Raw genomic sequence first — 24,664 nt, 5'->3', positions numbered from 1 at the left:
CAGGGCGCGCAGGGCCCCGGGGGGCTCAGGGTGCACCAGACCCGGCCCGGGTGGCGAGGCGGGCGCCGCGGGCGGAGGCTCGAGCGCGCTCATGCCGCTAACCCGGTGGCCGCGCTCGGTGGGTGGTGTGGACGCCCGCGCAGTCCCAATGGCGTTCCGGGATCGCCACGTCAGAGCCCATTGGCTCCAGAGGTGGTGACGCCAGCTGGGAGCCTGGGGAGTCAGCAGCTGCCTCTGGGTTTTGGCGGGGAATCGGGGTGGGCGGGCATCAGTCGGAGGAGGAGGCCTGTCTTTCCTGCCCTGGACCCCTGTGTCGGGGCCTCCCCAGGACCCCCACAAAGCTATCTAGGCCGCCTCCCTGCTCCAGGAAACCACTGTCCTCTGGGTTGGCCCCGGGATTGGTGGATCATTGAGTCAGTGCACGTCTGGCTCCCATCAGGGCCTGACCAGGGTAGAGGGGGACAGCACCCCCGTCCTCCTGAGGCACATATCCAGTAGGCATGGGGGATGCGCCAAGTCAGCCAGTGAAATAAGGCTGGGTAGAGACCACCTGCTCTGGAAAGCCACACGGGTGTACAGTCCGGGCGCGGTTGGGGCTTCAAGTAAGTCAGCGGCTCCTGCAGATAGAGGCACCTGGGCATAAGCCTGGAGGCAGCAATGGGGTGGCTGGGAGGGGCAAGGCTGGCTGATCTGCACAAGGGGTGTGACCCTGGGGCTGCTGCCAGGCTGCAGGGGCAGGGGGTGGAGTTGCTCTGTCCCTGGAGGCGCCCCCTCAATGCAATGAGGATCATGGTTTTTGGTTTCCTGTCCTGGTCTCTGTCATCTGGTCCCCAGCAGCCCTCAACTCGGGACTCTGGGTCTGAGCGTTTCTGGCCTGCGGGACTGTCAGGCCCTTTACAAGCAGGACCTACCTGCGATGCTTCATCTGGTTCTTAGTAGACCCAGCTTTCTCTGAGTGCCACCCACCTTCTGTCCTGCTGCCCTGTCCAGGGGGGCACCTTGGGGAAGAGGCTGGTAATCTTCCCTGTCGCAGGTACCTGCCTACAGCTGGGCTTGGTGGAGCTCCTGCGCTGTCCACACAGAGCACTTGGCCCCAGCTCCCAACATGTTTGGGTTGCCTCGGGCCCTCAGTGCAGGTTCGTTTAAAGATTGGCTCACTGCAACCTCTGCCTCCCAGGTTCAAGCAATTCTCCTGCCTCAGCCTCCTGAGTAGTTGGGACTGCAGGCACCCGCCACCATGCCCAGCTAATTTTTTTGTTTGTTTTGAGATGGAGTCCCACTGTCACCCAGGCTGGAGTATAGTGGCACCATCTTGGCTCACTGCAACCTCTGTCTCCTGGGTTCCAGCGATTCTCCTGCCTCAGCCTCCCAGGTAGCTGGGACCACAGGTACATGCCACCACACCCAGCCAATTTTTTTGTATTTTTAGTAGAGACGGGGTTTCACCGTGTTAGCCAGGATGGTCTCGATCTCCTGACCTTGTGATCCGTCCACCTTGGCCTCCCAAAGTGCTGGGATTACAGGCATGAGCCACCGCGCCTGTCCTCTAGTTTTTATATTTTGAATGGAGACAGGGTTTCAACATGTTAGCCAGGCTAGTCATGAACTCCTGACCTCAGGTCATCCGCCTGCCTCATCCTACCAAAGTGCTGGGATTACAGGTGTAAGCCACCACGCCCCGCCTGTGGCCAGCACTTGAGATGCAACAAGTAATCTCTATGCCGGCCCCTGAGGTCATCACCACCATCACCCAGCATGACAGTGGGGACAAACCTGGACAACTGGGGCTGAGTCCTTGAGAATCTTGCCCAGTCCCAGGGCCAAAAACAAGTCATTTTGCAAATCCACCTCTGTGGTTGCAGAGGGCCCAACCCTGACCTCTGCTCTTTCCTGCCTTCATGGGGAAGGGAAGGAGGCTCAGAGGAGGTGAGAGTAGAGTGGCTAAAGGGTGAAGAGGTAAAAGGCCCTTCCTGGTGGAAGCCATGTGAACCGGTGACCCCACACCTGCCCCAGTGACAGCGCCAGGAGGGGGAGCTGGGCGTAGGCACCAGGAGACAGTGGGAAGCAGAGCTGGGTGGCTGTGGCAGAGACAGTGACCGGCCTGTTCTCCAATATGGCCTTGTGGTTTTCGTGTTCTCCAATGAATGAGTATAGCTTATAGCCTATAGAGGGTGGGGCTTTCAGCAGTGCTGGGCCCACCTTGAGTGACCTTGTCCTGTCTCAAAGTCCTAGGCTCGGCCGGGTGCAGTGGCTCACGCCTGTAATCCCAGCACTTTGGGAGGCCGAGGCGGCCAGATCACGAGGTCAGGAGTTCAAGACCAGCCTGGCCAAGATGGCGAAACCCCGTCTCTATTAAAAAACTACAAACATTAGCCAGGCGTGGTGGCACGTGCCTGTAATCCCAGCTACTTGGAAGGCTGAGGCAGAATAATCGCTTAAACCCAGACGGCAGAGGTTGGAGTAAGCTGAGATTGCGCCACTGCACTCCAGGCTGGGTCACAGAGAGAAAAAAAAAAAGTCCTAGGCTCAAGTGATCCTCCCGCCTTAGCCTCCCAAGCAGTTGGGATTACAGGCAGACATGCCATGCCCGGCTCATTTTAAAATTTTGTGTAGAGATGGGGTCTCACTGTTGTTCAAACTGGTCTCAAACTCCTGGCCTCAAGCAATCCTCCCACTTCAGCCTCCCCAAGTGCTGGGATTACAGGTGTGACCTACCATACCCAGTCCATTTATAATCTTGATAAATACACTTGATATATTCCTTTTCAGCATGACATGTATCAACCAGTGATGTAACCTGATAAACAAAAACATAAAGAAACAAGGGCCCAAGTCCCACCTTGGCACGATTTAAATACATATGCTTTCAGCCAGGCGCAGTGGCTCACACCTGTAAACCCAGCACGCTGGGAGGGCGAGGTGGGAGGATCACCTGAGGTCAAAAGTTGGAGACTAGCCTGTCCAACAAGGTGAAATCCCATCTTTACTGAACATAAAAAAAAAAAAAAAAAAAAAGCCAGGCGTGGTGGCTGGAGCCTGTAATTCCAGCTACTTGGGAGGCTGAGGCAGGAAAACCACCTGAACCTGGGAAGCAGAAGTTGCAGTGAGCTGGAATCATGCCACTGCACTCTAGCCTGGGCGACAGAGTGAGACTGTCTCAACAAAAATAAGTACAAATGCTTTCTAAAGTGGCTTTAATATCACACAAGCAGCTCTTTGGTTTACACTGAGAGAAAACAGAGGGAGTCAGGAAAGGCTCCCCGCTGGCCTCTGGAGTCCAGGAGCCTTGGGAAGGCTGAAAGTCAGCCCTGACCAGCAGGCTTAGTTGTCCTGAGAAGAGCTTCTGAGGCCACCTGGTCCAGTTCACCAGGTCTCCCAGGGAAGCACAGGCATCTTTGGGTCCCCGAGCACAGTGCCAGAGAAGACACCCCCAATCCCCATCTGAACAGGGCTGAGGGGATGCTCCCTGGCAGGCCAGCGCCCAGGTGGTCCTGAGGCCTGGTGGGTGCAGCATGGGAAAGGCTCAGTCCACAGGTTCATCTCGCAGGATGGTGAGGACACGTGCGCCTCCCTCGCAGAGCAGGCTGTGCACAGCCCGGCACAGGGTCAGCCAGGACGGCCCCTCCGGCTGTGCAGCACTTACCAGGGGGAGAAGTTCAGCCATCAGGACCTGGGAGCAGGGCAGGGCCAAGGTCTCAGGGGCACCTAGGCTGGGGGCAATCCTGGGACAGGCTTCAAGGCCCCAATGCTTCAGCCTCTCCCTCCTGCCACCCCTAGCTCAGTCTGGCCTGTGCACTTCCCAACCCACACACACAGACCCCAGGCTTGCCCCCATCCTCCTGGGTTCTGGGGGGTGGAGCAGTCAAGCCCCTACCCTCAGGTCCTCCTCAACGCTGCAGACCTCTGTTGCACCCCCATCTCCTATTCCAGAAGCACCTTTTCCAAGTGGATCTGCTGGTCCAGCACGGCCACTCGCAGCTTGAGGGCCGCCAGGGTCTGCAGCTCCTGGGTGCTGGAGTAGACAAGCAGCTGGGGGCTCCATGTAGGCTCCGCTCCGCCCCCACAGGACAGCAAGGCTCTGGGGGGCCTCCCCACAGGACACGGTAATGGTGGCCGTTCCGCCACCGCTGTGTGCACAGGACAATGTGGCCACTGGGGTGGCAGCCAAAGCTGCGGCCCCGCTTTTCCTGTTTGCCTGGCTCTCCCAGGCATCTGCACCACTTGCCCTGACTTTAGGGGAAAGGTGGGCTTTCAGGACAGTCCCGTGCAAGACTGTGTGTCTTGAGCTTGGACTTGCTGGCAGGGAGTCCTCTGTGGGGTGGCCCTCTGCCTGCTTAATTTCTTTACTGTGTTTATGCACGACTTTTGTGAGATTGGCTTTCCTTTTGACAAATGGTGTATTTTCACTCTTAAAATGTCAAGCAATTAGAAAATACAAAGGAGGAAACAAGTTCTTTTTTTTTTTTTTTTTTTTTGAGGCGGAGTCTCGCTCTGTCGCCCGGACTGGATGCAGGTGGGCCAGATCTCCGCTCACCCAAGCGTCCGCTCCGGGGTTTACGCCATTCTCCTGCCTCCAGCCTCCCGAGTAGCTGGGATACAGGCGCCTGCCACCTCGCCCGGCTAGTTTTTGTATTTTTAGTAGAGACGGGGATTTCACCGCTGTTAGCAGGATGGTCTCGATCTCCCTGACCTCGTGATCCACCCGTCTCGGCCTCGCAAAGTGCTGGGATTAAGGCTTGAGCCACCGCGGCCCCGGCCGAAACAAGTTCTATAAATAACCACTTCACGGGAGCCTGATTCTCATGAGCTACTGATCTCTTTTTTTTTTTTTTTGAGATGGAGTCTCGCTCTGTCACCCAGGCTGGAGTGCAGTGGCGCAATCTCAGCTCACTGCAACCTCTGCCTCCTGGGTTCAAGCAATTCTCGTGCTTCAGTCTCCCAAGCAGCTGAGATTACAGGTGTGCACCATCATACCCAGCTAATTTTTGTATTTTTAGTAGAGATGGGCTTTCACCATTTTGGCCAGGCTGGTCTTGAACTCCTGACCTCAAACGATCCGCCTGCCTCGGCCTCCCAAAGTGCTGGGTTACAGGCGTGAGCCACCGTGCCTGGCCTCACACGCTACTTTTCTTTTGTTTTGAGATGGGGTCTCGCTCAGTCGCCCAGGCTGGAGTGCAGTGACGCGATCTCGGCTCACTGCAAGCTCCTCCTCCCAGGTTCACACCATTCTCCTGCCTCAGCCTCCCAAGTAGCTGGGACTACAGGCGCCTGCCACCACGCCTGGCTAATTTTTTGTATTTTTAGTAGAGACAAGGTTTCACGGTGTTAGCCAGGATGGTCTTGATCTTCTGACCTTGTGGTCCGCCTGCCTTGGCCTCCCAAAGTGCTGGGATTACAGGTGTGAGCCACAGTGCCCGGCCCTCACACGCCACTTTTTCAACAACTGGGTGAATAAGCAACAGCTCAGAGCAGTGAGGTTCTGTGTGTGGGGAGCAGCGAGGTAGGGGAGCTGCCCTGAGGAGGAGAGGAAGGCTGACTGCTCCCATAGGACAACTGGTGAGGACCCAGCACACTGGGGAGTGGCATTGGGCGGGGGGGGGGGGCGGGTCACCAACTTGCATCTGGTCCCTGGGCTGCTCACCTTTCCCTGAGGTACAGACAAAGCTGGCTAAAGCACCCTGTCCCTGGCCCAGACCTCAGTGCAGGTGGCAGGGTGGGGGCGGGGTCTCACCTGCACGCAGTTCCTGCAGCCTCTGCAGACACTGGCCCACCATGGCCTGCAGCCCCTCCAGCGTGAGCAGGCAGCGGTACTCCTGCATCCAGTCCACAGGGGCTGCAGAAGAGTCAGGGAGGGCAGGTGGGGTCTGTGGCAGTCTGGAAACCCTCCCTGCACTAGCCGTCCACACTCCTCCCGAGACAGACCCAGGACCCACTGACCTGCGGAGAGTTCCTTCCTCACACGCAGTCTCAGCAGTGAACAGGCCTTCCGCAGGCGCCTTGCCTCCGCCTCCACTTCCGCAGCACTGAGCCTGGGCTGGGACCCGCCTGACTGGATATGGGTCAGGAAAACTTCCCTGCAGCCAAGCCCCTCTGCTCCCACCAAGGACAGGGCCCTGGCCATCCCACACCAGCCCCTCCTGGGGCTGCTCCACAAACCTGCCAGGTTCAGAGCCAGAGTACCCCCCCCAGGCTCCCACAAGCCCAGCAAGGATACAGCTGTCTGCATGTTCTGGAGGAACTGGGTTTTGGCGGCAGCGGCATCCATGGAATCACTGGTCTGCAGGGAACTGAGCTGGACCCACAGTCTGGGGTGCACACGTGGGGCGCCCCAGGAACCACAGAGGGACACGGTTATTCCAGCTGATGAGCTGGGCCTTGGGAGGTAGGCAAGGGCCAGGGTGGGGACCCCAGGCTGGGCATCTGGCTCTGCTGAATGCCCGGAGGGGTCTCCAGAGGATGCAGGGAACCAAGAGGACACTGACCAGAACTAGGGAACAGAACTAACAGGCTGGCAGACTTTTAATGTCAACAATGACCCCACTCACCAAAGAGGGCAAAGAGACCCACTGGAAAGTATCTCGAACCTGCACCCGAGCTGGTGATGCCTCCAGGTTCTCCCCTACCCCTGTCTAGCCAAAGACCTCAGCCTCACCTCAAGTTCTGGGAAGCCGCTTTCCTGAATGCCGCAGGCAGCCGCAGCAGGTGCCTGTCAGAGAAGCCGGTGTTCAGAGGAGCATCGCTTTGCTCTGGGGTCTGCAACTCCCATTTCCTGCTCAGAGCCCAATCAGGGATGAGGCTTCTTGCCCCTTTCCCACACCTGACCCCACCAAGGATAAGCCCCCTTGGATAGGGCTTCCAGAGTGGCCATGGGAGAAGCACAGTCCAGTGCTGCCCCAGTAGAGAGAAGAGGGGGCCCCGTGAGCAGAGCCCACACCCTCCAGAGCCCATCTGGAGCCTCTGGCCTGAGCAAATAAGGGGACAGCCACAGAGGAGAGGGCAGGACAGGCTCTAGTACTTCCCGGTCCTGATGGTGCCAAACCACCACCAAACTGTTTCATTCTGCCAGCTTCTGAGCACGAGCCTCAGGGGTGCACCCCAGGGCTCAATGCCCTGCCCTCCCTGTCACCCCAAATCCCAGGCTCCTTGCTAGCCAGGGTCTGAGGAGGCAGAGATAGAAGTCCCTCCAGTGAGTGTCTGGGAAACCTACCCCTTCTCCTTGAGTGTGAAGGCTTCTGGGGCCTGAGGAGCAGCCGATGGGGCCATATGCTGGTTCCTGAGGCCCGCTCCAGGCCTGGGGGCTCGGGCTCCTATCCCAACACGGGTCCTATCCCGCCCTGATGGCAGCCAGCGCTCAGGGCGGCCCTTGGCAGGCACCGTGGTCTGGCGGAGGCCCTTCGTGGGTCTCGTGTCTGAAGCATGGCCACCAGCTTGGCCTGGGGGCTGGGGTGGGGTGGAGGCTGTCGTGCCAGGAGAGGTGACAAAGGACCCAGATTTCAGGCTGGGGGCCTTGTTTCTTTCTCCAGCCTTAGTGATGCCTCTTCGAACCCGAACAGCCTTCTCCAGTGCCTGGGTCAGAAACTCCAACTCTTTGAGGTCTTGTGGACTGGGTGTGCATGCTGTGAAAGCCAAAAATTATGCAGGGATCTCTCCCCACTGTCCCCCAGGAGAGTCCCTCACAACTGCACTCCAGAAGACAGACCAGAGCAGCACCTGGATTAGGTGGGTGGTGGAGGTTTACCTGGAAGGGGGTCCTCTTCATTAGTTTCTGGCTCTGGAGGTGGCTCCCAAGCCCAGGTCCCAGTTGGTTCCCTACAAAGACATGGGCAGACGTCGCACGGCCAGAAGGCAGGGCCCAGCCAAACAGACGAAAGGGGGCCGCCGGGCCCCGCGGCAGGCCCCCAGCTCAGAGCTTGCAGAGTAACGGGGGTGGCACTGACAACCTATAGCTCCGAAGTGGGCGGCTGCGCCCAGTCTCCCAGCCACGGGACTCTGAGGGGCCGAGGGAGGTCTGGCCAGGGGGTCCCGGGTTCCGCGTACCAGGCCTGCAGCAGCCGACGGCAGACGCGCAGGCTCTGCTCCAGTTGCAGCTGTCGCTGTGCGCAGGCGTCCAGGGCGCCCTGCAGCTCGGCCACCAGCCTGGGGGACGCACCGGCGGCTCATCACCTCGGCCAGCGTCGGGCCACGGGCCCCGCGCCTGACTGCCAGCCCGCCCGCGTCCTCCCGCCCCCTCCCGCCGCGCAGGCCTCACCGGCGCGAGCAGTCCGCGGGCAGCATGAAGGTAGCGGCGTCTCCTTGCAATTTGCCGCCTCTGAAGAGCCACGCCCCTTCCGGGCGGGAAGACCGCCCCTTCCCGGCCGGGCTGCCCAGTCCTGGTCCGGGGCTCCGGGGCCGCCCCCGAAGCTTTCTCTCCCTCATTGCGGGCGAGCCTCAAGCCCCGCCCACTCCTGCCCCCTAGGTCTCCGAGGCCGCCAGGGAGGGGACTGCGGGCGACGCCGGATTTTGGTTTGGGTAACTGGGTAGATGGGGGCGCCATTATCGCGCTTCTCTTGTAGGGCGCCTGTGAAGGTTATACGAGAGGCTCCACCTGTCCTTACTGAAAGTGCTCCAACGCAGGGATCGGCCGTCCTGCTGACAACCGGGCCACCGAGCACAGGGAAAGGAAGGGGTTGCTGGAGGTGAGGATGCCGCCTGTCAGGAGCGGGGATGAGGGAGGAGAAAGTGTTCACTTTTGGACATGTGACGTGATAGCACTGGGCAGAGGGGAGGAAGCTCAGACCTTGGAGCAGTGGACCCGGCGAGGCGGCCCTTGGTGGGGCAGGGGACGGGTAGGGACAGGTGACGGGGCCCAGACAATGGCCAGGGAGGTGGAGGAGCAGTAGGACAGTGTCACAGAGGCAACAAGAGGCTGTCGCGGGAGGGAGTGGGTCACAGGCCAAGCGCTGCTGAGGTCTCGGCGGTGTACACAGCACCGAGGGGTGGGGGGGTTGGCGGACAGGGCCTTCAGTGATGCAGGGGACATCTGGGGGAGGAAGTGAGGAGGGCAGCAGGGCCCCATGTAGTTGGTGTTAACAAGAATAAACAATTACGGGCAAGAAATCCCAGGCGGTAGCTGGAGGAAAGACAGACCTGGGGGTGCTGTTTAAAGATGGGACAGGTGAGTCCATTCCATAGTCGTTAATGGGAAGGTGTCATCGCAGAAGGGGAGGAGGGCACAAAGGGAGTTGTCAGGGAGGTTGGGAACCAGGCCACTCTGGCCCAGCGCTCCAGGTGGGCCCCTCCATCAGCGGTGGGGGAGGGTGACGGTGGCCCTGCCTCCCTGGAGGCTCTCTGTGGAGGAGGAGGCAGCACTCGAGATGCAGGAGCCCACCCACTCTAGCAGGTGATGCCAGGCTCCCCCGGAGTGGTTTCCTCCTTCAGGTGCAAGCTGGGAGAAAGCAGAGAACTGACTCCATGAAGAGTTGGGATTTTGACAAAAGAGCCCCTGGACAAGGGGTTGAGGCAGCGAAGGACGTCCATCACTCAGATCTGTCACTATCCTCACATTTAATCCTCACAACACCCCTGTGAGGTAGGTATCATCGCCCCCTCTTACAAATGAGGAAACTGAGGCTCACACATGCCCAGGGGCACACAGTCGACAGGACGGGTCTACAGTTCCAACGCTTCAGTTCTCACTCCGACCACGCCCCACCCAGGGTGGCCAGAATTCCCTTATAGTAGCAAGAAGACAGCTGCCGTGGACACGAACACACACAACACCAGCACACAGAAAAGCAGCAGCTCAGTGAGCATCTCCCAGCCCTGGGTTTCTCGTTCAAGAGCATTTGGGGGGCCAGGCGCAGTGGCTCATGCCTGTAATCCCAGCACTTTGGGAGGCTGAAGTGAGCAGATCACCTGAGGTCATGAGTTCGAGACCAGCCTGGCCAAAATGGTGAAATCCCGTCTCTACTGAAAATACAAAAATTAGCCCGGCATGGTTGGGTGCTTGTAATCCCAACTACCTGGGAGGCTGAGGCAGAATCTGGGAGGCGGAGGTTGCAGTGAGTTGAGATCATGCCACTGCACTCCAGCCAGGGCGAAAAGAGCAAAACTCCGTCTTAAAAAAAAAAGAAAAGCATCTGGGGGACACTTCTAGCCAAGTGGTTCTTTCTTACATTTGCAGAGGAAAAAAATGGATGGCAGCAGGGTGAGTGTGTTGTGGTAAGCCCATCCCCAGGGAGAGGCCACGGTCACATGGCCCCAGACAGGCTCCCCAGGCGTGGACTGCTGTCTCCCAGGCTCCCTTTCCATGCAGGAGCGGAGTCTCCGTGGCCAGCAGGAAAGCCCAGGGGTCTGCCTCCCTCCCACGGGCCCCCAGAGCACAGCTGCAGTTGGGATCAGCCAGGACACGGCCCCTGACTGCTCTACTCCTCTGCCTCTTGGTCACCTCAGATGTTATAGGGGACTTCAAGTTTTTTCTGGCTAGCCTCTCTGGGAAAATTCTTTTTACATAAAGTGTGTCAGGATGGCATTGAGAGGCTGGAGTAAGATTTTTGTTTTGCAGTTGAACCTAAATAATGGTAGGAATCTCTTGTTTTTTTAATACCTTCTGTTTTAAGTTTTTCTTGTTTTCATCTTAGAAGAAGGAAATTTAGAAATAAAGACAGGAAAAGAATGGCCCAGAAATTCAGCACAAAGAGAGGTGTTCACATTGACAACATCTGTGGGTCACAGACAAACGCCTCTGGGACAGAGCTCTAAAATGAATAACGTGTCATAGGGAGTGGGCCTGTGGCCAAGGCAGTCCACGCAGTGTGCAGGGACACAGGCCCCCTTACCATGGAATCCCCACCCAGAAGCAAGTGGGTGCCCCATGCAGACCAAAGTGGATGAGGGGACAGTGGTGTGCTCAGAGCTGTCAGCTCCCCACTGGAGCCCCAAACCAGACAGATGTGGGCAGGAGCTCAAGTGGTGTCCGACTACCCAGGTCACACGTGCCTTGAGCAGGAACGCTGTCAGCTCCTGGCACCGGGCTCTGTTGGGGCTGGGAAGACCAGGACACACATGGGCTGAAGCTTCCAGAGACAGTGAGACATGGCAGGGACAGAGAGGTGCCCTCCATGCAGTGCGGCCAACTGCTTTGAGGCTAAACTTTCCAGAGAGGGATCTGACCTCTTCACTCTCATTTCAACATTCTCATGGCTAGCACGGGACTCCTGCAGAGAAAGAAACTTGGTGGCCACAAGTTACCCTCTCTGCTCTCTGTGCGAAGGCCTCTGGGATCTACACAGCATTCCTATGCTGTGCTCCCACCCCTCGCCTCCAGCCCCCTCAGTACACATCCACTGCGGCAAATGCGCTGACACACTTACAGCCTCACAAGGCCCAGGTTCGTGTCCTCCTCCTCACTGTGTGCGCATAGGTTTATCCGTTTCACCTGTTGCCGGGGAACACTGCTCTCGGGGGGACTTGGGGGACGACATTGTAAACATGACTTCCTGGCCTGATGGTGGCAGGGCTGTGTGTGCGAGTCACTGTCCAGGGACAGCACTGAGGTAGGTCGGGGCAGGACCCCCAAGCCACCATCCACAGAGCTTGTGGGACTCGTGGTGCTGACGGAGGAGTACCCTGAGGTCGTGACGTCCTTCCCTGGCTCCAGGCTGGTGCGGAGCAGGGACTTGGGTCCTGGGGTTGCAGGGATCTGGGTATCCAGCGCTAGTGCCTGTGGGTCCTGGGGTCTCTCGTCCTCTGGGCAAGCCTCCTCATCACTGGATTCCTGGCAGCAATGCTGTTCTGGGTTCAGGTAGACCACGGTGACATCGAGGATGCCACTGGGAGCTGTCACTGCAGGAAAGTTGGTGGGGAGGGAGATCATGTCACACCCAAGCATCAGGGGAGACCCCCTGCCAGGTCAGGACCCTGAAGTGCAGGTCAAGAATCTTCTACCTTGCTATGGTCCCCTGTGTTACTCTCCTGTGGTGAGAAGTGTGGGTGACATGCCTCTTCCAAGGCTGGACAGCTGCCTGCTATGACTCCAACAACAGTGGAGATGACAAGCTGGGCATCTAGCTCAAGCCAAGTGGATGCAGAAGCAAGCAACTGGGAAATCGACAGGACTCACACTAACTGGGCTTCTGGTAAGGACCCATGCAGCCTGCCTGGGGTTTGTACAGGGCAGTGATCCCAGCAGGGCAGTGAGGAGTGTCATGTAAACCACGTGGGCACATCTCAAACAACATTCTAGAAAGACAAATTAGCCTGTACAGCTAATTTTTAAATTTTTTGTCTTGCTATGTCACTCAGGACTGTCTTGAACTTCTAGCCTGAAGTGATCCTCCTGCCTCAGCCTCTCACATTGCTGGGATTACAGGCATGAGCCACCACACCTGGCCTAGAAGGATCTCCATGAACTCCAGACAGGTCTCTACCTCCCTCATCCTAGTGAGGTCTTCCCAGCACAGAATGAGCAGGAGCCAGATAGGTGTGGCCTAAGTCCTCTCATCCCTGTGTGGTGGGAGAAGCTGTGGTGTTTTGGGGGTTCTCCCCTCCTCTCACTCTCCCCATGCCTGGACACACTCCCCGGCAGGGCAGGAGCTCTGTGCACATCCTCCTCCCTGCCACGGCACTCGCACAGGGCCAGGTGCCCAGAGACCCTCAGTGAGAGCCATCCTGTGTGATGTCCCTTCTGGTGCGCCCTGGCCCTACACTCACCGTCGCCCTCCTTCTCGCCCTCGCTCTCCTGGTCGCCTTCGTAGCCAGAGCAGCAGTCTAGGCTCCAGTCGAGGAAGCTGCCCAGCAGCGTCTCCTCCTGGCTGGACAGCTCCGCAGTGGGGGTGGTAACGAAGCTGCCCCTGTCCTCCTGGAGGCTGTTCTCCCGCTTCCTGCAAGGTGGAGAGAGCCCAGGAGACCTGGTCATGGGTGGCAGTGCTGGGAGGCCAGACCCTCTGCACCTACCTCTAACACCCGCGTGCCCTGGACTGTCACTGCATGCTCCCAAAGGGTCTGCTGCGTAGAAAATGCTGGTGAAGCTAGAACAGGTATAAGCCCTTGAGGCAGGGCCATCCTGGAGGACAGCTCAGGCAAACTCAGGCCCCAGGTCTGGGTGTGAAGCCCAGCCCACCTGGCTCAGCTGTGGGGCCTGGGCCAACCATCTGGTCCCCTGGACACCCCCAGGATGATGCCACCTTCCAGTGTTTTTTTTTTTTTTTTTTTGAGATAGAGTCTTGCTCTGTCACCCAGGCTAGAGTGCAGTGGTGTGATCTTGGCTCACTGCAACCTCCGCCTCCCAGGTTCAAGTGATTCTCCTGCCTCAGGCTCCTGAGTAGCTGGGACTACAGGTGCCCACCATCACACCCAGCTAATTTTTGTATTTTTAGTAGAGACGGGATTTCACCATGATGGCCAAGTTGGTCTCGAACTCCTAACCTCAGGTGATTCACTCGCCTCAGCCTTCCAAAGTGCTGGGATTACAGGCGTGAGCCACTGTGCCCGGCCCCTCTGGTGTTGATTAATAAGGGCCAGGCAGTGCTCAGCCCGGGGCCAGGCAGATTGCATGGAATGGCCTGGCCTTGGGCGGTGCCGGCACCCACGGCCAACTGGGGTCAAGTCTTGCTCGGGATGGGGCTGGAGGCCAGAGTGTGGGCCTGAGCCTGGGAAAAGCTGCCACACCAGCTGAGCCTTTCCACTTCCTGAACCCAGGGCCTGGTGGGGAGCGGGGGTGGAGAGAGCTACCCGTGTCACCCATGGGGGTCTGTCTCAGAGACTGATGGGGCTTTGGGGGGCCTCTGGAGAAGCGGGTTTAACACAGTGAGGCTGAGCACAGGGCCAGGCCCCCTCCTGGAGTAGCTATGCGTGTCTACATGGACTTTCCTCCTGATGACCCTGGCCCCAGGGAGTCGGTGCGTGTGTGCAGTGAGACAGGAGGGTCAGGTCTCCTGCCTTCCGCAAAATGGAAAGTGCTATCACGCTTCTTGGGGAGGAAGCAGCCGTAGCAGGGGCTTCGGCTGCTTCCCCGGTGTTTCCCAGGCGTTTAGGTCTCCTGCCGGGGCCCACTCCCCACACAACACTCCTGGAGGCAGCCCTGCCTGGTCCTGTATTGACAGGGCAGACCCAGCCACCCAGTGCCCGCCCTTGGGAAAGTTACGGGTCACAGGGGCAGGGCCAGCAGCACAGGGAGGGCCCTGTTCATGGGGGCCTTGCAGGATCAATAGCAGCTCTCCAGGTGGGTAAGGTGGAAAGAGGAAGTTAACTCCAGGAGGAACAGCCAAGGTGCTGAGATAGGAGAAGCAGGTAAACAGGTTCACACGGGTAGTGAGGGAAGTGCTAGGGATGTGACTCAGGTCACAACTCGAGTGCTGGGAGTGACACAGCATCATGGAGCAGATAAGTACAGGACACGCATGACAGGCACGGACAGGGCTAGAGCCAGGCTGGGCTCCCGCATGCTCGAAACCATCTTCCTCCACAGGGAGCCCAGGCATGACTGCAGGGCTCCGTCCCAGGGTCACTGTCCTGGGATCTGCTGCTCCCCTGACAAGCCTTAGGGGCCTCTCTGTGTGATGGAGCGCTGAGGGAACTGGGCCGGCATGAGGGTGCGAGCATTGTATGGCGCAGGGTAACTAACCGTTTGGTTCTCCGCCCCGAGGGAGAGCTGAGGAAGGTGTGGATCTCCCCTGTGCTGAGGAAAGTCGGGGGGTCGGGGCTGTCTTGTGTCACTCCTAATGCCGCACACAACTGGCTGTAGCTCAGCACCTTAGGGGAAGCCAGAGTTAGGGGGTGCAGAGGCCCCAAGGGTGAGGCCCACCGACACCCCAGCACCCCATGAGACGCCCAGATGGCAGGTGAGAGGCACCTTTTCCTGGCTGATTTCTCCATAGCGCTTGTCCTCAAATCGCTGCTTCACGGCAGTCAGAGAGACTTGCCTGTAGTCCTTGGGGGCGTCATCGTGGAAGCTGGAAATAGTCACGTGGAGTGGACATGTGAGGCACCCCCACCCCATTTTTAGCCTTAGTTCACTGAAGTAAGCAATGAGAATGCAAAATGGTGCCGTCACTCTGGAGTCCAACCTGGCAGTTCCCCGAATGGTTAAATTTAGTCACCACAGAACCCAGCAATTCTCCCTAGGTAAAGACCCAGGGAAAAGGAAAAACTATGTCCACACAGAAACCTGTACTAGAATGTTCACGGCAGGACTGTTCACAATAGGCAAATGTCCACCAGCTGTGGGATGGATAAACACATGTGGTCCATGCAGGGGAATATTATTCAGCCATGAAAAGGAATAAAGCGACCGGGCGCGGTGGCTCAAGCCTGTAATCCCAGCACTCTGGGAGGCCGAGACGGGCGGATCACGAGGTCAGGAGATCGAGACCATCCTGGCTAACACGGTGAAACCCCGTCTCTACTAAAAAATACAAAAAACGAGCCGGGCAAGGTGGCGGGCGCCTGTAGTCCCAGCTACTCCGGAGGCTGAGGCCGGAGAATGGCGTAAACCCGGGGGTGGAGCTTGCAGTGAGCTGAGATCCGGCCACTGCACTCCAGCCTGGGCGACAGAGCGAGACTCCGTCTCAAAAAAAAAAAAAAAAAGAAAAGAAAAAGAATAAAGCAGGGACACACGCCACAACATGGACAAACCCAGCAAACGTGACACTGAGGGAAATAACCTAGACACAAAAGGCCACCTGTCCTATGACTCCGTTTATATGCAATGTCCAGAATGGGAAAAATCTGTGGACAGAAAGTAGACCACTGAGTCATCTAGGGCTGAGGAAATGGCGGGGAACCAGAGGGTGACAGCTGAGGGGTGTGTTGTTCCTTTTCAGAAAGTGAAAATGTTGTAAATTTGATTGTTGTGATGACAAGCACAACTGTGTGAATAAACTAAAAGCCCATTAAATCATACAATAAAAGGAAGTTTAGTTTGTAAATAATGTTTCTAACTTATCTGGTTTGGAAAAAAAAATTAACTTTTTCAGGCAGAAGAGAATAAATGCAGCTCAGAAACAGCTTTTGGTGGCCAGCGTTGGGACGATCTGTGCTCCCCATAAGCAAAGGTGGGGGGGTAAGATCCATGCCGACCCTTCTACTGTCACCCTCGTTCCTTGCCCAGAAGGCACAGGGTCCGGACACTGCAGGAGAAAGCACCATGAGCAGCAGCACATGCCAAAGCCCGGGAGATGCCACCAGGTCCCCTGTGGCTGAAGTACAGTATGGGGTAGAAACAGCAGATGAGCCAGAGAAGGAGCTGCTCAAGGGCAAAGAGACCCCCAGGGAGTTCTGATCTCATCCTGGAAGCCGGACAGCAAGGCCCTGGGTAGTGTACACGGGACACGTGCGGGGTGGCTGCCAGTGTTCCAGGAGGCTGGGCAGTCACCATGGATAGCTCCAGCCCCCAAGCGGTGAGCGCACGAGGAAAGTGCACTGGCAAGGATGCAGGGATGGAGAAGCAGGAGCGGCTGGTGGAGGCCTCAGCTGGGCGCACAGTGGTTCATGCACCACGACCCACCAGGGCCAGAAAAGGCCATAGGCTGAGTCACACTGGCAGGGTGGGTGGCAGGTCAAGGTTGAGATGTGGTCTGAATCCTGGAAGTGATGAAGTCTCCCAGGAAAGGAGTCTGAGGGGTGGCAGAAAGCCAGAATTCCCTGGCCCCTTGGGGTGGGTGAGAAGGGAGACTAATACCCAGGCCGCATGGCCTAGGGCGGGAAGCTGAGGCACCCAAGGGAGGGAGGGTCAGCGTAAGGCTGGCTGGAGAAAAGCCACCCAGGCCTGGTGTGGTGGTGCCTGTGGTTTCAGCTACTCGAGAGGCTGACACAAGAGGATCCCTTAAGCCTGGGAGGTCAGGGTTGCAGTGAGCTAGGATGGCGCCACTGTACTCCAGCCTGGGCCCCCAACTCAAAAAAGGAAAAAAAAGCCTACACCGCTGAGTCTGCTGGATTTGGCTGAGGAAAGGGAAGTCATGGCAGAAGCAGGGAAGGGGGAGACCAGGGAGTGGTGGTGCCGAGAGGTGGGAGGAGCAAGTCTGTGAGCACAGCTGAGGAGGCGAGAGGGAGATGGCTGGTCGGATGCAAATTCAGCCCCATGCTTGTCCCCCTCGCCCCTCACTGGCATGACTCCACTCAGCCCCTGGCCCCGCTGGTCTGCACTGGGCCCTGGCATGGCTGCCCCCTTTGCCTGGGACTCAGATGCCCGAGTGACCCCGGCTACACTCCCTGAAGGGAGTTGCACCCACCCGTGCCACATGCCCCACTCCTGCCTGCTGTTTCTCCCATCATGACCTGACCTCTGAACTCTCTGTCCTGGCCTCTCCCCCAGCGCCCGGCCCACGGTGGGGGCTTCATGCACTGCATAGAACAAACCAACGTGGGCTGAAGGGAAGCTGCCAGGGCAGGTGAAGGGACTCAGATGCAGGGAGGGCCGGGCCAGGCTCAGCAGACAGAAGGGCAGAGGGGCCGGGGCAGGTGGAGGGAAGCCCAGTGGGGCTGGGGCAGAGAGGGGGCCACAGCTGGGCAGGATGGGGCAAGGGACCTGCCCGCAGGCTCCATCTTCTCAGTGAGACAGAGGATAGATCTATATCAACGGCTGCATTGGGGTGGAAGCTGTTCTCTCAAGGGAAGGGGAGTGAGTATTTTCCCCACTGGGGGCCATGTGGTCTCCGCTGCACTATAAGCTCAGCCACTGCCAGAGCAAAAGCAGCTGCAGACGATGTGGAAACCAGTGAGGGCGGCTGCTGCCAAGAAAACCCCATTCACAAAAGCAGCCAGATGCCATCTGAGGGCCACACTGTGCCAGCGCCTGAGCTAGATGACAACTTGACACAGGTACAAGTTACCACAGGTCAGGGAGACGCCCTCACTTTTTTGTGGTACGTTCTGCTGCCTATGCAATGAGCTTGGGTTGGGAGCAGCTGCTCTCAATGTGGAAAAGGTGTGAGATAAGAAAGTCTTGGAATTTTTTTTTTTTTAGATGGAGTTTCAGTCGTTGCCCGGGCTGGAGTGCAATGGCGCAATCTCGGCTCACTGCAACCTCTGCCTCCCAGATTCAAACGATTCTCCTGTCTTAGCCTCCTGAGTAGCTGGGATTACAGGCGCACGCCATCACGCCCAGCTAATTTTTGTTTTTTTAGTAGAGACAGGGTTTTGTCATGTTGACCAGGCTGGTCTCGAACTCCTGACCTCAGGTGATCCACCCACTTTGGCCTCCCAAAGTGCTGGGATTACAGGTGTGAGCCACCATGCCTGGCCAGTTTTTTTTTGGAGACAGAGTCTTGCTCTGTCAGCCAGGCTGGAGTCCAGTGATGTGATCTCAACTCACTGCAATCTCTGCCTCCTGGGTTCAAGCAATTCTCCTGCCTCAGCCTCCCGAGTAGCTGGAATTACAGGCATGCACCACCACGCCTGGCTAATTTTTGTATTTTTAGTAGAGGTGGGGTTTTGCCATGTTGGCCAGGCTGGTCTTGAACTCCTGACCTCAAATGATCTGCCTGCCTCGGCCTCCCAAAGTGCTGGGGTTACAGGCGTGAGCCACTGCACCCGGCCAAAACTCACCACTTCTTATGAAGGCTCAAGACGCAGGGAACGAGGTCCTCATAGGAGAATCCGGTGAGGTCCCACAGCTGAGTGGTCCAGGGCTGTGCTGGGGAAGAAAGCAGGCCAGGGATGGAGGGGATGGAGGGGCTGTGGTGACAGCCGCCTGCCATTTCCACTCTATAGCTCTGTGGGCTCTGCTGTGGAGTTTCTTGGAGCTCAGGGTTGCAATCCTTTTAAAACAGTTTTGGAAAAAACCCATACGTAGGGCGTGCAGGCTCACAGTCAGAAATCTGGGACATACTGAAGCTAGGAGCTGTATCTCATCCCTGAGGAAGTAACCAGGACAAATGGATGCTGGACTCTTTTCCTCCCCACAGCCTCCTCCTATGTGAGCACCTTCCCTGACACAGGCATCCCTGGGAAGGGCCTCTCCTTACTCTGCCTGTGCGTCAGTCTGGCCAGAAGCAGGGCTGCAGCAGCCAGGCGGGCTGGGGCATAGGTGGACAGGCTGGTGTGCAGCAGGGAAAGCTCGCAGAGGAAGCTGCACAGGTGCTGGGTTCTCAGCTCCACGGGGACTAGCGCCAGCAGGACCTCCTTGTAATCCACCACGGTGGGGACCTAGACAGCCGGGAGCGGGTGTGGGCTCTTAGTGCTTGGGGGCTCCTTGGTGCAGTGCCACATGCAGGCCCAGCGCAGGGTCTGGCCCAGGTGATGTTCACGTCGATGCTGCACGTGCAGCGCACCAGCGCAAGTGGCGATGTGGTGCAACCGTGGCCTCCTGCTCGGTGGCTTTGGGCACAGCAGAGAGAGCTGCCCTCTGAGTCCGTGCGGCCTCCCATAGCAGGAAAGCCAAATGCCCACCCCCACCCTCCAGCACAGCGACAACTAGGATTAATAAGGAAAATGGAACCACTGCTTACTCGAATCTTCCCTTCCAAGGCAGAAACGATCTCGCCCATCATTCTCACCAGGTCCTCATACTTGTACGTGTTGTCTGTGAGCCATACGGCCTCCCGGATAGTCAGGATCTCTTTACTGATGAACCTGCAACGCCGAGAAGGGGTCTCAGCGCAGAGCCCACTTCCTGGGGTAGGGGTGGGGCGCAGGGACCCAAGGCTTTAGGAAGCTTCAAGGTAGGGAGGGAGCCATGGCTTTGGGCTTTGGTGACAAACAGAGGCTTCATAATGGAGCCAGCTGCCTGTGGCTGACAAGGGGCATTTAAAAAAGGGTAGGCCCAGGCAGGAGGACAGCTTAGCCAGGAGTTCGAGACCACCTTGGGCAACAAAGCAAGACCCTATCTCTTCAAAAAGTTAAAAAATAAAAAATTAGCAGAGCATGGTGGCATGTGCCTATAGTCTCAGTTACTTGGGAGGCTGAGGTGGGAGGATTGCTTAAGCCCAGGAAGTTGAGGCTGCAGTGAGCTATGATTATAGCACTGCATTCCAACCAGTGTGACAGAGCAAGACCCTGTCTCAAAAAATAATCATCATAATAACAATAGGGGGGAGGTCAGAAAGTGCTGGAAAGAAGGATGAGAGCCACAAGGCAGACAGAAAGCAGCAGGGCTGTTAGGCAGACTCACAAATGTCTGCAAAAGGCCCAAGTGCCACCAGCATTCAGTTTGCTAAAAGACACCAAAGACAGAGATTTGCCCATCACATGACAGCTCTATCAGTGGGGTGGAAATGTTTTAGACCCAGAAGGTGGGTGAGCCACCAGATCTAGGAATTGGAGGCAAAGGGCCCAAGGGTTGTTGGAAAGTCTGTGCCCGGTACTGTGTGGCCACAGGAATCCTGACTGTCCCCAGGCAGGGGTCACCCTGTTCTCTGCTGTCCACCAGCGTCAACTATCAGGGAACACGCTGCTCCAGTGGCCCCCGCAAGGCACCTTCCCGTTGGACTGAGGCCAAGTCTCTCGGCTGCTCCGTCCTGGGGACTCTGCAGGTTGCATGTGTCATTCACTTGACAAAGAGGACAAGAGGCACGGGCACTATGCCTGCCAGCGCAGGGACTGCAGATGCCAAAAAGATGAGATGTCAGTAGCCAACAGGGAGCCCAGCGTGGGGTGTGAGGTGGCTGGTGGTTGGGGCAGGGCACTTCTGAGAGCAGAGGTGGCAGGCAGCTCAGCCTTTAAAACCTTTTTTTTTTTGAGACAGAGTTTCCCTCTGTCACCCAGGCTGGATTAGTGCAGTGGTGTGATCTCGGCTCACTGCAACCTACGCCTCCTGGGTTCAAGCGATTTTCATGTCTCAGCCTCCCAAGTAGATGGGACTACAGGCGCCCACCACCACGTCCAGCTTGCTTATTTATTTATTTATTTATTTATTTAGAGACAGAGTCTTGCCCCACTGCCCAGGCTGGAGTGCAATGGTGCGATCTTGGCTCACTGAAACCTCTGCCTCCCGGGTTCAAGCGATTCTCCTGCTTCAGCCTCCTGAGTAGCTGGGATTACAGGCACCCACCACCATGCCCAACTAATTTTTTGTATCTTTAGTAGACACAGGGTTTCACCATGTTGGCCAGGCTGGTCTTGAACTCCTGACCTCATGATCTGCCCACACTGGGCTCCCAAAGTGCTGGGATTACAGGTGTGAGCCACTGTGCCTGGTCCCCCAGCTTAAAAAAAAAAAAAGATAAGGCAGAATTGATTTGAGGGAGCTGTGGTGATAGTTATATAGACCACTGCAATCAGGTCTTGTGGTTGAGGAAGAAATTGGACTCAGCTCCCTGAAACATTTTTAGTGGTTATTCTCTCATTGCCAGCCGGTTTGTGGCCCAGGAGCTTGGTAGTAGGTTGCGGTGATGGATATGTGGTCAGATCCAGGGAGGCGGCCACCTAACCTCCTCAGTTGTCTCTGGTAGGAAGACCTGGGACGCTGGATTCAGGCCCAAGAGCACATGTGAAGACAGCTCTGGATGCTTGTGGCAGGGGTTGCTCCCTCCTTCCGTGGGAATGACACTGCATCGAGCCGGCACACGCAGGCACAAAGAGACTACACCTCCCAGTTCCCGTCTGGTGAGACGTGGCCACAAGACTAATCTCAGTGCAAAGGTAAATGTGGCAGGTACAGGTGTCACAGGGACAAGGGCAGCACCCTAGCTGGTGGCAGAGATTAACATGGGAGATGGGGCTCCTCTGCTTCCTCATCAAACAAAAAACATCCCAATGACCTGAGCCCGGACCCTCTGCCTCTGGGTTACCTGTGCAAGAGAGAAACAAGTCTCTGTAGCTTACACATATGCTGTGTGCAGCCAAGCCTATCCTCAGCCACCATGCTCTACAGAGGAGTTGGTCTGGAAAGTACTTCCTTGGGAAATGTAGACCATGCTGGGGACAGCTGGTTTAGGAAATGCAAAACGTATTGTGAGAATCATTTTCACGTTATTCCCAAAGGCGGAACTAGGGGATCCAGCATTAGTTAAAGGAAAGCAGTAGTTTGATGTGAAAGGGACAGGCTGCCAGGTAAGGATGCACCCTACTGCTGAGAGACACCCACATGGTTGGAGTGGGCTCTGCAGGGCACCAGTGGGGGACGAAAAACCCTCTAACTCCAAGAGTGTAGGAAACTCTGGCAACAGACTTTAGAACCTGACTTCAGAGAAGGGCAGCCGACTGCCACCCTCCCCGATCAGTCATCCTGCCGCCCTCAGGAGCCAGGTGACAGGGCTGTTCAGCCTGCGCCTGCCAGAGTGAGGCCACACTTTGGGTCCTGAGATCGCACACCAGGACAAATTGCCTGCATGCAGGCACCCCACACAGTGGCCCCCACACGCTGAAGGCTGTTCCATCACCCCTGCCTGTGGAGGGCCCTCAGTATAGCACTCCACATCTGACCAGGTGGGACACTCACGGCTCATGAGTCAAGAACCAGTAAGGGCCAGGTGCAGTGGCTCATGCCTGTAATCCCAGCACTTTGGGAGGCCGAGGTGGGTAAATCATTTGAAATCAAGAGTTTGAGACCAGCCCGACCAACATGGTGAAACCCCATCTCTACTAAAAATACAAAAAAATTAGGCAGGCATGGTGGTGCACACCTGCAGTCCCAGCTACTCTGGAGGCTGAGGCAGAAGAATTGCTTGAACCTGGGAGGCGGAGGTTGCAGTGAGCCGAGATCGCACCAGTGCACTCCAGTCTGGGTGACAGAGCGAGACTTGGTCTCCAAAAAAAAGAAAAAAACCAGTGAGGAGCACGTGAAGGGCAGGTGACCCTGAACCCAGGAAGGGCCAGCATGTCCCTGCCAGCTGGGCTGAGGGGGCTTCTCACCGGGTGCAGATGACCATGCAGGCGATGCCCAGCAGCTGGAGCCTGTAACGCGGCACCAGCCTCCTCCGCAGGTACCGGTCCACACACTCCACGGTCAGGTGCAGACACAGGCTTGTGAAGTCCTTCATGGTGGCAACTTCCACCAGCCAGTCGATCAGAATGTACCTGCGGAAAGAGCAGCGCGTGGGAACTAGGGCAGGCATTCTCCATGCGTCCCTGTCTGCAATTTCAACTCCACCTGTTGGGCCTGACCAAATAACCTGGCTAGCTCTGGAATCATGGGTTTACCCTGGAACCCAGGCTGGAGAGGCCATGTCACAGGAAGCCCGGGAGGCTCCATGGGTCCCAGCCCGAAGCAGGCCCCACATCCTTCGACTGTGTTCCTGGGAGGTGGATGGACTTGCAGATCTCTGCACCCGCCCTCCCTCCAAGACCACATGTTCCTGGTGCTCCCAAACCCAAGCGCTTCGAGACCTCGACCTGGCACAAAGTGAAAAGTCAGCCCACAGCCGTTGATCCACCCACAGTGGATGAACCCTGACCCTCAGGGCATGCAGGTAGCGGCAGAAGGTAGACAGTCGCAAGAGAATGCCACAATATGCCCCAATATGGTAAATGCCTTTCTGAATAGAGTGGAGACACCTGTCTTTTTTTGAAACAGTCTCGCTCTATCACCCAGACTGGAGTACAGTGGCGTAATCTCAGTTCACTACAAACTCTGCCTCCCGGGTTCCAGTGATTCTCTTGCCTCAACCTCCCCAGTAGCTGGGATGACAGGCGCACACTAACACGCCCGGCTAATTTTTGTATTTTTTTTTTTGAGACGGAGTCTCGCTCTATCGTCCAGGCTGGAGTGCAGTGGCACAATCTTGGTTCACTGCAACCTGCACCTCCCGGGTTCAAGTGATTCTCCTGCCTCAGCCTCCCGAGTAGCTGGGACTACAGGCACGTGCCACCACGCCCAGGTAATTTTTTGTATTTTTAGTAGAGGCAGGGTTTCATCATATTTGCCAGGATGGTCTCAATCTCCTGACCTCATGATCCACCTGCCTCGGCCTCCCAAAGTGCTGGGATCACAGACGTGAGCCACTGCACGCGGCCTAATTTTTGTATTTTTGGTAGAGAGAGGGATTCATCATGATGGCCAGGCTGGTCTAGAACTCCTGACCTCAGGTGATCTGCTTGCCTCAGCTTCCCAAAGTGCAGGAATGACAGGCGTGAGCCACCGCACCCGGCTGTAGATGCTTGTCTTAAAGTAGAGGGGTCAGAGTGAACAGAAAGCAAGAGAGGAGTGGGAGGATGGGTGATTCTGCTGGACAGGCAGCGCAGGTACCAGGTGTCAGCCCAGACACAGGCATCTTCAGAGGTGGAGGGGAGAAGAGGAAGACGGGCCGAGGCGTGAAAAGAATGGCAGAGGAGGAGCAGATGAGCCTCTATTTCCTCCCAGAACAGAGAACATGCAAGAGCCAGGTGTTTACAGTTTAAACTGGCCTCTACTGTGAACAGACTACAAAGCTTACTCAAAGCAGATAGATTTAACACGCTTAATGATCTGACTTCTAAAAACAAACACTGGGCTAGGCATGGGGGCCTATAATCCCAGCACTTTGGGAGGCCAAGGAGGGCAGATCATCTGAGGTCAGGAGTTCAAGACCAGCCTGGCCAATATGGTGAAATCCTGTCTCTACCAAAAAAATACAAAAATTAGCTAGGTGTGGTGGTGCATGCCTATAGTCCCAGCCACTTGGAAGGCTGAGGTGTGAGAATTGCTTGAACCCAGGAGGCGGAAGCTGCAGTGAGCTGAGATCACACCAGTAGGCTCCAGTTTGGGCAATAGGGTGAGACTCCATCTCAAAAAAAAAAAAAAAAAAAAAAAAAAAAAAATTTAAATTAATAA

The 24,664-nt window shown here is 56.8% G+C and overlaps 2 protein-coding genes across 10 annotated transcripts in view; both read right to left on the bottom strand.

Moving 5' to 3' along the window:
* Positions 1 to 3,178: 3,178 nt before the first annotated feature.
* Positions 3,179 to 8,813, bottom strand: TEDC2 (tubulin epsilon and delta complex 2). Of its 9 annotated transcripts, none has more exons than XM_017858496.1 (11): positions 8,249 to 8,813; positions 8,038 to 8,136; positions 7,739 to 7,809; positions 7,208 to 7,616; positions 6,653 to 6,769; positions 6,215 to 6,374; positions 5,938 to 6,049; positions 5,732 to 5,833; positions 3,937 to 4,127; positions 3,644 to 3,670; positions 3,179 to 3,498 (listed from the first exon to the last, which is right to left on the bottom strand). In XM_017858496.1, the coding sequence occupies exons 1-11, from the start codon at positions 8,413 to 8,415 to the stop codon at positions 3,364 to 3,366; spliced, it is 1,590 nt and encodes a 529-aa protein (XP_017713985.1). In that variant the 5' UTR covers positions 8,416 to 8,813; the 3' UTR covers positions 3,179 to 3,363. The 9 variants fall into 9 exon arrangements, with proteins under 9 accessions (XP_017713985.1, XP_017713988.1, XP_017713987.1 ...); XM_017858499.1 differs by having other exon boundaries at positions 6,215 to 6,305; XM_017858498.1 differs by having other exon boundaries at positions 6,653 to 6,706.
* A 716-nt stretch (positions 8,814 to 9,529) lies between these two features.
* CCNF (cyclin F) overlaps positions 9,530 to 24,664 on the bottom strand; it is a 36,836-nt gene continuing 21,701 nt past the window's right edge. The window contains exons 10-17 of the mRNA XM_017858495.1: positions 22,768 to 22,932; positions 19,425 to 19,548; positions 18,942 to 19,122; positions 18,523 to 18,610; positions 14,831 to 14,930; positions 14,603 to 14,730; positions 12,691 to 12,860; positions 9,530 to 11,823 (exon numbers count right to left, since the gene is read on the bottom strand). Coding sequence (XP_017713984.1) covers positions 11,348 to 11,823; positions 12,691 to 12,860; positions 14,603 to 14,730; positions 14,831 to 14,930; positions 18,523 to 18,610; positions 18,942 to 19,122; positions 19,425 to 19,548; positions 22,768 to 22,932 — 1,432 coding nt within the window. The 3' untranslated portion in view covers positions 9,530 to 11,347. The remainder of the gene's footprint in view (positions 11,824 to 12,690; positions 12,861 to 14,602; positions 14,731 to 14,830; positions 14,931 to 18,522; positions 18,611 to 18,941; positions 19,123 to 19,424; positions 19,549 to 22,767; positions 22,933 to 24,664) is intronic.

Source organism: Rhinopithecus bieti, unplaced genomic scaffold (assembly GCF_001698545.2).
Source record: "Rhinopithecus bieti isolate Rb0 unplaced genomic scaffold, ASM169854v2 scaffold_47707, whole genome shotgun sequence".
Lineage (NCBI taxonomy): Eukaryota > Metazoa > Chordata > Mammalia > Primates > Cercopithecidae > Rhinopithecus > Rhinopithecus bieti.
The sequence above is the reverse complement of the archived record's forward strand: the minus strand, read 5'-3'. Positions and strand labels throughout refer to the sequence as shown.